Here is a 13,138-nt window from a genome sequence, read left to right as displayed (position 1 = left end):
GGTAGGGTTCCAGCACAAAGCTGTGCTGAATCTGGGCTTCTTTCTCTCCCTCTACCAGTCGTGCTTGGCCAAGGGTCATGTTTCTTAGTTCCAAGGCCCCTTTACTGCATGTTGTCTAAAGTAGGGAGGAAAGAGGAAGAGAGAAAGATTGTGTGTGTTTTAGTGGGGGGGGAGTGTTAATGTGGATATGTGTGTGTGTGTGTGTGTGTGTGTGTGTGTGTGTGTGTGTGTGTGTGTGTGTGTAGAATGTGGATAGGGTAGGGGGTGTCTGAATACATGAGGTAATGTCAGTGTGTATCTAGGTGTGAATGAATGCATTACTGTAGGAAGTATCAGAGTGTGTGAGTTGTCTGTGAGTGTTACATATGTGTTGGTGTGAATGTAAGAGTATTTTTATGTGGGGGTGAGGTTTTGTAGGCACATGTATTTATGTATTAGGGTATGTGTCAGGGTATGAGTTGTGTGAGGTTGTGTGGGAACACGGAGCATATGTGAATGGGTGTGAGTGGAGAATGCAGTGAGGTGAGGTGTGGAAATATGAGTGTTCTGTGTGTGAGTAGCTAGGTGATGGATGTGAGTGTGTGAGTGGATGAATCTGTGTAGTTGTGTAGTATGTGTGAGGGGCCAGAGCAGTGGCACAGAGATAGAGCATTTGTGTTGCATGCAGTCAACCCAGACGAACCTGGGTTTGATCCTCAGCATCCTATATGGTTCCCCTGTCAGAAGCGATTTCTGAGTGCAGAGCCAGGAGTAACCCTGGAGTAGCACTGGGTGTTAAAAAAAATGTACCAACACTGTATATGAGGCTGTGTGGGAATGTAAATAAATATTGGTGTGGTGTGTCTGAGGCTGTGTTGGACACATGAGGGTTGTATATTGCTAGAATTAGGTCTCAGCTTCCAAAGCCACGACACTGGAGAGACACGGGTCTGGAAGTAAATGTCCATGTAGAAAATAATCCACACACACTACAGAGGGAGAAACAGATTCAGGAACTTCAGTACATAAGCCTTCAGCTCCTAAGAAGCAGAAATCTCAGTGGGAGTCCGAAAATGCAAGAAAGCATTTTTCTGAAACCCGAAGTATTTATTAGGATGGAACAGACCACACCCAGAGGTAGGATTAGGTAGTCTAAATACCAATCTGAGGTACTACATTCAAAAATGTTTCCCACCACCATGAGTAAAATATGTGTGTATGAGAGAGGAGAGGGGCAGGGGAGAGAGAGGAAGAGGGGGAGGGGGAGGGAGAGGGAAAGGGAGAGGGAGGGAGGGAGAGAGAGAGAGAGGGAGAAAGAGTGTCAACCCCAAAGTTAGGCCCCTTCACAATCAAAGTGCAAGTTCACGTGCCTCTGGAATGCACAATGTCATGAAGGGGGCCGGGGGCCAGATGTATGCCCTGTCTGAGAGGTTCCAGGCCCATGCCTTCTGGTCCTGGAAGCCTTAGCGGCCTCTACTGCAGTCCTAATGCCCTTCCCCACCATCCCCTCTGCTCTCCCACAGGCTCTGACAATATCTTCCTGCCTTGTGGCATAGCCAGTGTGAAGCCTGACAGGGCCCCGGTTTGTTGGCTTTGCTGAGAGCTGCTGCCCTTGGTTGGAAGCAGAGAGGCCCCTGATTCACTCCAGGCCTCACTAGTCTCGGGAATGAGCTGAAAAGACACCATTTGTTCTCCTAATTGATTGTGAGGGCCTTGGCCTGGCTCCTTCAGCTCGCGCTGGGCCTGTAAAGCTCCTGTACCACCACGTCCAACATGGCTGACAAGCCTTGGCCATGCCAGCTCCCAGTAGCCTCACTTTCTAATCATCTCTCTGAGGCCTTTTGGTCTAATCAACCATGGACACTGTCAGGAGGAAAGAGTGGAGGTGGCATCCGTGGCTGTCTGTGGTCTCCGGCACATGGATGGAGGAAGAGCTGCAAGCTGAAGGCTATGTTCTGGGGTATGCACATTGCCTGAGGAAGGAAGCAGCATGGAATGTTCTGGCAGTGGGGAAGGTTCCTTGGTCCCCTGGGGTTACTGGGGCCATAGGAAAAGCTGCATCGTTTCCCCACCGCCACCACTGAACAAGGGGGAGGTAATTGGCGATGGTTGTTAGTGCTAAGTGATCCCAGCTACCCGCTCAGGCTGCAGAGCCGTGATCCGCACACTCACACTCCAGCCGCTTTGAAACGCTGGGGACGGTCTGTTAGCAATTACCAGGAGGTTGAGCCGACGAGGCTAGACCCCGAGGTCACTGCACAGAGTATCTGTTGTACAGAGCTGTGCCCTCACACACCTTTAGGAGATGTTTGCAGAACTCACCTCTACGCAAGGCTCTTCTGAGACAGGGCACTCCGGCTCACCACCCAGGTGAAATCCACTCCTCTGGCACCTGCCAGCCTTCCTGACTCATTACCAAAAAATTAGTCACTGAATTTGGTTGTCAGTAGGGTGGTTTTTGGGGTGGGCATTACCATGGGACACAGCAAGCTACATACACACACACACACACACACACACACACACACACACACACTTCACACACTTTGATCACATAATTACACATACAGAATGATAACATGAGTCTTTAAGCATAAGATATAGGATGCTTGTATCTTTTTACCCTCTCCTCTTTCCAATCCCAAGTTGCCTGACAAATTCAGTTCCCATTCGTCAACTCCAGTGATCCCACCTGGAGAAGCAGGAAGGTCTTTGTTCATTTGCTGGGAGAAGAAAAAAACTCCTGTTTCCACCTGCCAATCTACTTTGTACCCTGTTGTTTAGAGAGGCTACTCTCCCGTGCTACCTTTTCTCACACACACACCTTCAAAAATATCCTAGCCTTTTCCTCCCTCACAAATAACTGGGGAGGAACTAGAGAGAGAATACAAGAGGTTAAGGCACTTGCTTTGCATGTAGCCAACCCCAGTTCAAACTCTAGCACCAGAGAATCCCCCGAGCACTGTCAGTTGTGACCCACATATCCCCAAGACCTAAAGTTAATGGGCAGTGTCATACAGAGGCTTACATCGTTCTCTGATTTGAGGGGTTTTATTTTTAATTAAGGTTTGGAATTTTTTTGATAGTATTAAGGTTTGTGGTATCAGTTTACAAAATGCTGGCACTCCTCCACCCTCTTCTCACTAGCAAGTAATCGGTTCTGGATTCCAGGTGTTTGTCCTTGCTTAGGTTGTATCCTTCTTTTTTTTAGGGGGGTGTTGTTTGGGGCCACACACATTGGTACTCAGGGCTTACTCCTGTCTCTGCACTCAGGAATCACTCTTGGCGGGCTCCGGGGGCCATATAGGATGCCAGGGATCAAAACCAAGTTGGCAGCATGGAAGGCAAGCTAGCACCCTCCCTGCTATATTATCACTGCGGCCCCTACTTTCCCTTTATTTGACCCTGTATTCTACATAGGACCCAACTCAGCTGGTTCATCATCCCTCTGACTTATTCCATCAACATATGCAATCCTCCAGTTCCATTCTGGTTGTGGCAAGCTGCACAATTCCGTCTTTTCTTGCAGCTGCGGTTCATTCCATCGTGTCATTGCACAACATCCCATAGCTCCATCGCTCCATTGTGTTGCCAGCTACAACTTCTCAGCCCCTCCTCTATTTCCATTCGTCTGAGGATTCCCACTCTCCCTTAGCCTGGCTGTCCATAGAGCTTCATCTTCAACCTGAGCTCAAAACTCTGTTTGGAGAGAATGCTGGCCCTGTGGGTGACTTGATCTCCTCTAGACCCCACTACTGCCTAGATTTGGCTTCCAGGCATGCCACCTACTACACTGGGCTGATCATTAGCTCTGAAATTGCATGTTGTGTAGTTTTGAAACCCACCAAACTGTGCCTGTGTGTTTAAACATCGGAGACAGGGCAGAGCTACTGTCTCGTCTTTCAAGCAAATTTACACAAAGTTGGCAGGAAGCGTCCCCTAGTTTAGATGCTTCAGATGGGAGCGGCATCCAGCCTCAAGCTTTGGAGCAGGATCTCTCACGGTTCATGGGGTCATGTCCCCATGTGCCCCAGACATGAATCCTAGTAGTGACATTGCTCAGAGCCACAGCTGTCATCCATGATTTCAAGGTTTCTTTTTCCTCTTTGGTCTACTCTCTGGGAAAGTCGACTTAGAGGAATGAGTGGTTCCAGGAGACAGATGCACAGAACAGGACATCTGGATCAGGAAGGAAGTGGCCATTTGTTGAAGAGAAAAGGCCTGACATTAGTCACACTGGAATTGATTATTTCATCAGTAGGTTAATAGAAAACCAGGGATGCTGCCTGCAGCTGCCACTTGCTTCCCTTCGAGTACCCAGCCTATACCCTGCCCTGTTAGGTGCAATGTTTTAGAAAGTAGTGAGGTTTTCCTCCAGGTCCGCCACTTCCTCCGGGACTTGTGACAAGGGGCCAGTTGGGATGCTCTAGGCTACCATAAGCATGTGTCCACCTGTACTATCCTAGGCTGGGGAAGGTCACCATGGCTTTAAAGGATGCTAGGAACATGTGACATATCCTACCCTCCCAAGCCTGACCTTTGTGCCACCTGCCCCTGGCACTACTTTTATCAGTGGGGGTTTTCTGCGCCAGCCAAGGTACTTTCTGGGGTGCTATCACACCTGGAGGGGATGGGAATATGGAACACTTACCCCGATCTCCAGAAGTCATGTTCAGATGCCGCTCTGCCCACAAGTCCCAGCCGCCGCCCTTTTATTTATTTGCTTTTTGGAGTTTAGACTACATCCAACAGTGCTCAGCATTTACTCCTGATTCAGTGCTCAAGCCTCATTCCTGGAGGGGTTTGGGGAACACTGTGCAGTGCCGGGAATCAGACCGAGGTCAACCACATGCAAGACCTTAACTAGAACCCTGTTCTCTCTCCTGGGCCCCCGCTTTCATAGATGAGGAGACAGTTCATAGGCCCTCACTGCCTGTACTTTCTCAGTCTCCTGTTCACATAACATTGTGTCATTTTTCAAGCTGCAAGTCTCAGTCAAATCTGCCAGCTTTCCCTCTTGCTCAGAGTATGGATTGCTCTGCAGAATGGACACAGGTTCTGAGCCAGACCGCTGGTCCCCCATGTGTGTGGTGTGGAGGAGAGGGCATGAGGGGTTCATATGCAGAAAATCACAGAGAAGTGGGGACCCCTTTCTGCACATGCGCTCTGGGCCTTGCAAAGTCGCTTCTGTGTTTCCCTGCTAGACAAACCCCCTTTGGTGGGCAGTGACAGGCTGTGTCTGTCTGTCCACTTGTCCTTTCCCAGCTGTACCCTCCAGGCTCTGGTTTCCTTCCTCCTGCGCACCCCTCCACACCCCAAGGAAACAGCCTTGGGGTTCATCTGCCTGGCACTGATTTGGCTTGCGCTGCTCTGTGTCCAGACCTACATCGGTTGGGAGTCGGGGGAGGCGTGGAACTTTCTAGCACTTCTGGTCATTAACACCTTCCTTCTGCCACCTTCCTCCAGGCTCCCTGCTCCCAAGGGCCTGGCAGCGAAGGGGTGGCCGCCTGTCGAACTCAGCAGAACTACCAGTGCTTCAGCTGCTTTGGTGCCAAGCCAGGGCTGCCTGCTCTGTCCGCTGGCCGAGAGGGTGCCAAGACCCTGGTCAGGCCCTGCCAGGCTCATTCACCGGAACTGCTGTGTGTGTGCTGGCCCAGAAAGCAGCTGAAGAGCTTTGCTATGTGATCTTTTCTTTTTCTCCCCTTTTTCATTTGCTTTCTTTTTCTCCTTTTTGTTTCCTCTCTCTTCCTCCCCCCCACCCCCAACCCTCACCCCACCCTTCTTTCTGCTCTCGGGATGCAGCCAAACGCAAGGCCTGGAAGCTAAACCGTGTTGGTAGCCTGCGAAGTATATACAGCAGCACCAACACTGAAGGTAAACAAAAACCCGTATGGCTCAGAGATGCCTCTCTACCCATAGCGACATTCCGCCTCCTCCTTCCATCTCGCGTCTGGTGCATGCGTGAGTTTGTGTGTGTGCGCGTGTGTGTGTATGTGTGTGTTTTATTTTACCATTCGTGTTCCTTTCAGCTTACTTAAATCCTGACCTTTCCCTTCCGTCGCCGGGTGGTGATGTTTAAATTACTTCAGAAACCTATTTTCTCCTCTCTCCCCCCCACCCTTTTTCCTTTATACATGTGGGCACTCAATGTAATATTTCCCAAGTTATTACAGTTTTTAAAAGTGTTAGTATCAGGTGTAATGATCTGTAGCCAAATGCAATTGTGTGCCGTGACATTTAAGTAACAATCTTAATTTGTTTGGTGGAAGCTTTCTCCATAAAGCGCGCTGGGCTCTAATCCAGCAGCTGCCCGACCCGGCCCATTTGCATGGACTACTGTTGCTTGTAAATTCTGTATATTGTTGTGTTTCTAAAGGTCGGGGGGTGCCAGAGTTCACAAATTGACTTGCCTTTGCTTTTTTCACCAAAGACAGCCGTCATTGCTTTCGTAAAATAGCAGATTGAATCCCCCCCCACTTCATTTGAACAACACAATTATAAATTGCCTTTTTTCCTTTTTTTTTTTATGATTACAAATGTCAAGGGTCAGAATTATTTTGATGCCAGGCAAAGGGAGACCTACTCTCAGCCCAGTCCTTGAAAGGGGGGCTGTGTATGTGAGAAATACAATGCAAAATAGGTCACAATTCAACAATTTCGGGATAATGGGGGTTGGTTTTTTTCTTCTTCTTTTATTTTATTTTATTTATTTATTTATTTATTTTAGTTAAATGCAAGCCAAATGGGTCACGAAATCGCCAGCTCCTGCCCCTAACACTAATTGACTTATTTGGGCATGATTATAACTATAATATTTTTCTTAATGTCACTGTTTTCTGGGCTGTTGATTTTAGCGATTGTCAAGCGGCCGCATTAAATCTCTTGTAAATTTTAAATTACACGCTATTTCTGTAAACAAGTCCCTCTCCTCACATCCTGATCATTAACCTTTGCTGATTTATACCCCCATCTCTGTCCCTTTTTTCCCTGCCTTTCACAATTTCTTCTCTCTCTCGCCACAGAATGCCCTGCTCTGGAAGCCGGGGATGGGAAGGGAATGGGGGGAGAATAGATATGGAAAACAGAATCCATGTTCACTGTGGCTAACAGTTAAAGACTTTTTTTTTAATCGTCATTTATTTTTCATTTCTCAAGGAGAAATTGTCGTCTGTTGGGGTATCAGTGAAGCCTGACCCCCATCGGTGTCCCCTTTCATGTAGTCGCTCCAGAAAGCCAAAATAAGGGAGAGAAATAATTGAATGTTAGGGGTCGCCCCAGTCCATTTTCCGTTGCATTTTAACACGCATCCGTGTTCATTCCGCAGCCTTCCCACGTAGGATCATTTCATCGCTCTTCCGTGTGTCCTTCTCTCTCCCCCACCCTCCATGTGTGAATCTTTCACAGGATTTGTTTATTGACTTCCGGCCTCATTTTCGGGGAGAGTTGGGGATCAAACAGAAAGGGAGGGAGATTAAGCAGGGACTCCATCCTCTCGACTCCTTAGAGGTATGGGACAGGTAGGCTGGTCTGCATACTGGGGAGCACGGAGTATCCACCTGAGAACCTGCAAGGCCTTGAATGGAGAGTACCAGTGAATGGGGGGGGGACACTGCAAATATTGGGCCCCTCAACAGATGGCTAGTCAGAACTTCAGGCAGTCCAGGGGTGCAGGAATAAAGGAAGGGCCCCAGAGCCAGTCCACCTTATCTTCCCCCTGCTCAGAGTGCACTGGCTGGGTCACTTGTGGTCTTGCTGTCTAGCCCCTGCCTCCTTTACCCAGATGTGGATTTCTCATGGGAGTCACTCGAGGCATTCCCACACCCCTACAGCTTGAAGTGACAGTGACTCTAGTAGGGCAGGACACTGCATGGCTCCTATCCAGCACCCTGCCTGTCACTGGTCCTCAATGGCCATTCCAGGGCCCACTCATCTTCTTGCTGCAGCCAAAGGCCATGAAGGGACATTCAGAGGTACATCTTCAGAGGGAGCCCCTTTGGATTATGTCTTTGTAATCCATCCACTGGAGTTGTGTATTCTGAGGTACCCAGAAAGCACCAAGCCCTGGATTTCCTGGTTAGGGGCAAGAAAGTCCTTTTTGGCATGGACAGATGCCTGCATCAAGCAGGGGATAGTCAGTCTAGCCTAGTGACAGGTGTGGGCGCACACACTGCATATAGACAGGATAGGGAGCACCACAGGACACTGAGTGTCCAGTTTTGGCTCATATAGGAGGTGGCCCCATAGGGCCAGACGTCTCTCAGTGTAAGGTTCCACATTTCTGCTGTCTGGTGGTCTTTGAGTCTAGAAGGTTGCCCAGAGCCAGGCCTGTGAAGTATGCAGGGCCTCAGCAGCCTGAGGGACAGCTCAGAGGTGGCCGGCCCTGGTTCCAGACGGGCCCAGCCAGACACTGTCCTTTGGAAGGACAAATGGGGGCAGCCATGCTGGGCCTCTGTCACCTCGCACCTCCTTCCTCTCTGAGAATCACCCTGAGCAATGACCAGCTTGACTTGGATCTTGTGCTGACCCCTCAACCAAGCACCCCAAGTCTCAGGCACTGCTCAGGCTTCCAACGAGACAGTAGGGGTGATCTGGTGGCAGGAGGGTGGGGCATCGATACTGTCTTCCAGTAGCTAAGGGCGCTATTCCCTCTCAGCAGACCTTTTCAGAGACTTTCTGCAGTTCAGAGATCACTACCACCACCCAGAGGGGGCTCCCTTTATCTGACAGGTCCTTCACCCTAAATTCCCTCAGAGTCTCTGTGATGCTTTCTTCCCGACCTTGTGCCCCAGATGCTGGTGGAGGGCCAGATGTCTCTCCAGCCCAATGGTCAGGATCCACTTTTCCCCTACCGCACATCATTCATTCTCCTCTCCTTGGCATGCCCTTCCAATGCCTCAGTGTCCCCTCTGGCAACAGGAGGGCTCTTGAGCTCTAAGCCTGGCTCTGACTGGCAGAACCCTCCCTGCTGCACTGGCTCTTAATATCCTTCGACCAGTCTAGGAAATTGGGCAAGATAGCACAGTAGGAGGGCGCTTTCCTTGGATGTAGCTAACCCAGGTTCAAGCACCAGCACCCTGTATGGTCCCCTGGAGCAGTTGCTGAGTACAAAGCCAGGATTGAGCCATGAGCACTATACCCTCTGAGTAGAGAAAGAGGGGGGTGGGGGATTAGGAGGAAGAAAGGGAGGGAAGGCAGAAGGGAGGGAGGGAGGAGAGAGGGAGAGAGACCAACCAGTGGCAGACCCTTAAAGACAGATGCAGGCTTGCAAGATCAACTATTTGTAGAGAGAAACGAGAGCACTGATATTTCTGGCCTGAAACTTGGACCAGAAAGATGGTGTGGAGGGTCAGCCAAGCCCATAGCACCCTAAAGTATCTGTGGGCCATATCCAGGTCCCTGAGTCCCACAGCTGGAGCTACAACAGAGGCATTTGGACCCACCCAGTCCACCAGAGCCCCCAGATCTTACAACAGGAAGATGAGGGAACCCATCACATGATGCATCTCCCTCGAACCAGGGTCCAGGGGGCTGCTCTGTTCCATCACTCTCCATGTTACAGCACTTTGCTTTTCATCTTTTTCTCTGCCCAAACTAAATGTTCCAGGCTAGAGCTGGTTATCTCTGGTGTTTGCCAGAGTCCCTGCTTTACAGAGAGTCAGGCTGAGAGCTACAAACTACCTGTGGACACAGCTCCAAGTCTTTGTTTTCCCTCTTTGTTTCAGATTAACTTCTCCCAGGTCCACACCCACATCATCCTGACTGTCCTATTTCTCAGCCCCTGCATGTCTGTGAAAATACAAGAGGGACAAAAGTTGCAGCTCTGTAAAATCTGGGTGTTGGGGAGGTGTGGGGAGGGTGCTAGCCTTGCATGTGGCTGACCCTTGTTTGGTTTCTGGTACCACATCTGGTTCCCTGAGCACTGCTAGGAGTGAATCCTGGCTGCAGCCTGGAGACAGCCCTGAGCACTGCCTAGTATGGCCAGAAAAACCTAGATAAATGAAAGTAGTTAAATAAATTAAGGGCTACGATGATAAATTAAGGGCTACCATGATGGGTGGAGGTTTTGAAGCCTCATGTACAGGTCATTGTGATGAGGAAGACTCTCACAGCCATATGCCCTGCTTCACACCCTCCTTGGAAGTGGAGATATGGAAGTCAGTGATCAGACACTTGATTTTGGTTAGCTCATATCCCAATCTCACCATGAAGCACTCTGGGTTCCCAATACCGAGAGCAAGTTCGTGACTAGAGCAGAGCTATGGGAGCCAATTATCTGGCTACACTGAGCTCTTTGAAGTCATGGTGAGTGACTCTCCTGCCAGAGGAAGGAGACCACAGGGTCCTGGACCACCAGCACCATCATCCCTGAGCTCAGAGGGACTCCCAGATGTCAGACAGGACAGGTAGTGGGAATTGCATCAGAAAATGGAACCCTGGGCCCAGAGAGATAGCACAGCGGCGTTTGCCTTGCAAGCAGCCAATCCAGGACCAAAGGTGGTTGGTTCGAATTCCGGTGTCCCATATGGTCCCCCGAGCCTGCCAGGAGCTATTTCTGAGCAGACAGCCAGGAGTAACCCCTGAGCAATGCAGGGTGTGGCCCAAAAACCAAAAACCAAAAAAAAAAAAAGAAAATGGAACCCCTAAGTCCTAAAGGAGATGAAGAAAAGACCCCATGGAGATTTCCCAGCAGAAACATGGAAGCTTCGGTCATTAATGAGGAGAAAGAGAGGCTGAGTCCAGCTGTCAGAGGTGTGAGATCAGTCATAGGCCCCCTGAGGATGGTAGATCTTCATGGGGCCATGGGGCACCCCATTCTTCTCAAGAGCTTGCCTGTGGCATTGCCATTTGGGAGCAGAGTGATGATTAGGCCTTACTCCTGACTATGTGCTCAGGAATCGGGAGACTCAGACCAATCAGCAGCTCTATATACTTTTATTTGGGGCCTCTTAGGGAGCATGTTTGGGCCTCAACTTGCGATGCTCAGGGCTTACATTTCTGCATTCATGATTTATTCTAGCAGAGTTTGGGAGACCATATAGAGTGCTGAAGAATGAGTTCCTGTCAGTCATGTACAAGGCAAGGTCCTTACCCAGTATGCTATCTCTTTGGCTCCAAACAAAAAGGAGGAGCTGGACTGGGCTTAGGGATCATGCCCTACCCCAGGGCTTGGCGCTGTTCAGATCCACTGAGAGGACCCCAGTGAGGCCCCACATCAAGTGCCCTTCAGCCCCTGTGAGCTCTGCAGAGCATGTGGGCAACACAGCAGACATATGTGAGTACCACCGTGGGTGTGCTTTGCCAGAGTCCACCATTTTGTCAAAAAGAGATGGGGAAGAAGTAAAAAGTTTTTTCCTAAGAGAAATGAGCCCATAAGCATCACCAGCACCTGTGTCCCATGGCTGTTGTTTGAGCCAATGGGCATTCATCCTGCTGGGTGTCCATACGACAAGCCTGGGCAGTTGAGCCCAGAGCATCTCCTCCACCCAGGATGCCCTAGAGACAGACACAGGTGTCTGTCTGTCCGTCTGTCCCTTATACCCTGTCCTCTTCCAGCCTCTTCCCAGAGCCCTCTCTCCTTAGAGTCTCCTTGAAGGAACTGTTGTGGCTACTTTCAGTTCTTTAACCCTTCATCTGCTTGGATTCCACCAGAAAAAATAATAATAATAATTGATGACTGATTGGCTCATTAACCTTTAGAAAAAAAAAAAGTTGGCTAGCCGGACCCCGTGTAATGAGAAGGATTCCTGGCGGGCTCAGCACAAATGCTGAACCGACACCCCCTGAGGAGGCGAAATGAGCCCCACGGGAACAACGTCTGCATAGAAACTGGACGTAATTAGTGTGCTAGCCAGTGTTATTAATGTCGTCGGGAATAATTGGGCAGGTTGGCTTGGACAGGTTCATGGCACTAAAATACTATTATAGTGGCCCTACCCGCAGCCGTGCCTTTAAAGATGGCAAGCTGCAGGGCCTCTGCAAGCCCAGTCCCAACCCCCCAGAATGCACGCCTGCCTCTGTGGTGCATGGTGGACCTGGCATCCTGCACGCCTTTGGCAAGTGGAACAAATGTTCACACCTGAGCTCTGTCACTTCATGATGTAACTTACTATGGTGGTACCTAGGGAGCCCCTGAACCAAGACCCAAGTGGGGTGAAAGAAGCACACTACCATGGTTCCTATTTTCTCATTGGGGTTCATGACCATTAGTGCTCAGGGAATTCACTCCTAGAAGTGCTCAGGGGACTAGGATACATTGGGGGTAAAGATGGAGCAGCCCTAGTGCTATCCCCATGCTCTGCCATGGTCTGAGTTTCTTGTTTTGACCATCAGAGGTTGAGCTGGCTGAGTTGGTGTGTATAAGGTCAAGGGGCTCTTTCCCACGCATACGTGTGGCTCCTTTCACCCCAAGTAGTGCCAAGGAGGAGATGAAAAATGCCCAGAAATTTGCTCATGGGGGTGGGCAGGTGGCAGATGGAGATGACAGCAGGAACAGACATCAGTGGCTAGGGCTAGGGCCAGTCAGCAGTGGCTTTCCAGGGGACAGAAGCCCCAGAGAGGGGTCTCAGGCCATACCTGGAGATGAGTTTGAGCAGCACCTGCCTGCAGTTGCAAACCCCACCCTCAGCCCTCTGCTGAACACCACTAGCTACCTGTCTTCAGATAGATCCTCTCCTGAGCACCATTGTCCAGAGAAGCAGGGACAGGATATGGGTCCAGCTCAGAATCAAGACCCTGGAGCAGATCAAAACACCCACAACTTCTCAGCTCCTCTTCCCAGTTTGGGTGGCCCTGGCAACCCTGTCCCACTCCCCTCTTGCCCTGTTCACTGACCCAGGAGCTCAGAAAAGAATGCAGATGTTTCTAACTTTTGATGGGATTTTGATGGGTTGGTTGGTTGGTTGGTTGGTTGGTTGGTTGGTTGGTTGGTTGGTTGGTTTTTAAGCCATACCCAGCAGTGCTCAGGGGTCACTCCTGCTCTGTGCTCATAAATCACTTCTGGCAGGCTCAGGGGACCATATGCAATGCCAGGGATTGAATCCGGGTCAGCCGTGTGCAAGGCAAACACCCTACCCACTATGCTATTGCTCCAGCCCCTGTTAGTTTTTAACAAACTATAAATGTTCCAACATTTTCAAGGGTGCATTATTGCCACACACAG

General features: G+C 50.0%; 1 protein-coding gene across 5 annotated transcripts in view; it reads left to right on the top strand.

Annotated features, from left to right (window-relative positions):
• Positions 1-13,138, top strand: part of AGAP1 (ArfGAP with GTPase domain, ankyrin repeat and PH domain 1) — a 348,034-nt gene that overhangs the window by 276,320 nt on the left and 58,576 nt on the right. For 3 of the 5 annotated variants that reach the window (XM_049773601.1, XM_049773599.1, XM_049773604.1), the window contains one exon: positions 5,782-5,853. The exons of the other annotated variants lie outside the window; for them this stretch is intronic. In XM_049773601.1, coding sequence (XP_049629558.1) covers positions 5,782-5,853 — 72 coding nt within the window. The remainder of the gene's footprint in view (positions 1-5,781; positions 5,854-13,138) is intronic. 5 annotated transcript variants of the gene reach the window in all.

The sequence above is a fragment of the Suncus etruscus genome, chromosome 5 (genome assembly GCF_024139225.1).
Source record: "Suncus etruscus isolate mSunEtr1 chromosome 5, mSunEtr1.pri.cur, whole genome shotgun sequence".
In the NCBI taxonomy this organism is placed as follows: domain Eukaryota; kingdom Metazoa; phylum Chordata; class Mammalia; order Eulipotyphla; family Soricidae; genus Suncus; species Suncus etruscus.
Note: the sequence above shows the minus strand (reverse complement) of the source record. Positions and strands in the feature narration are given on the sequence as shown.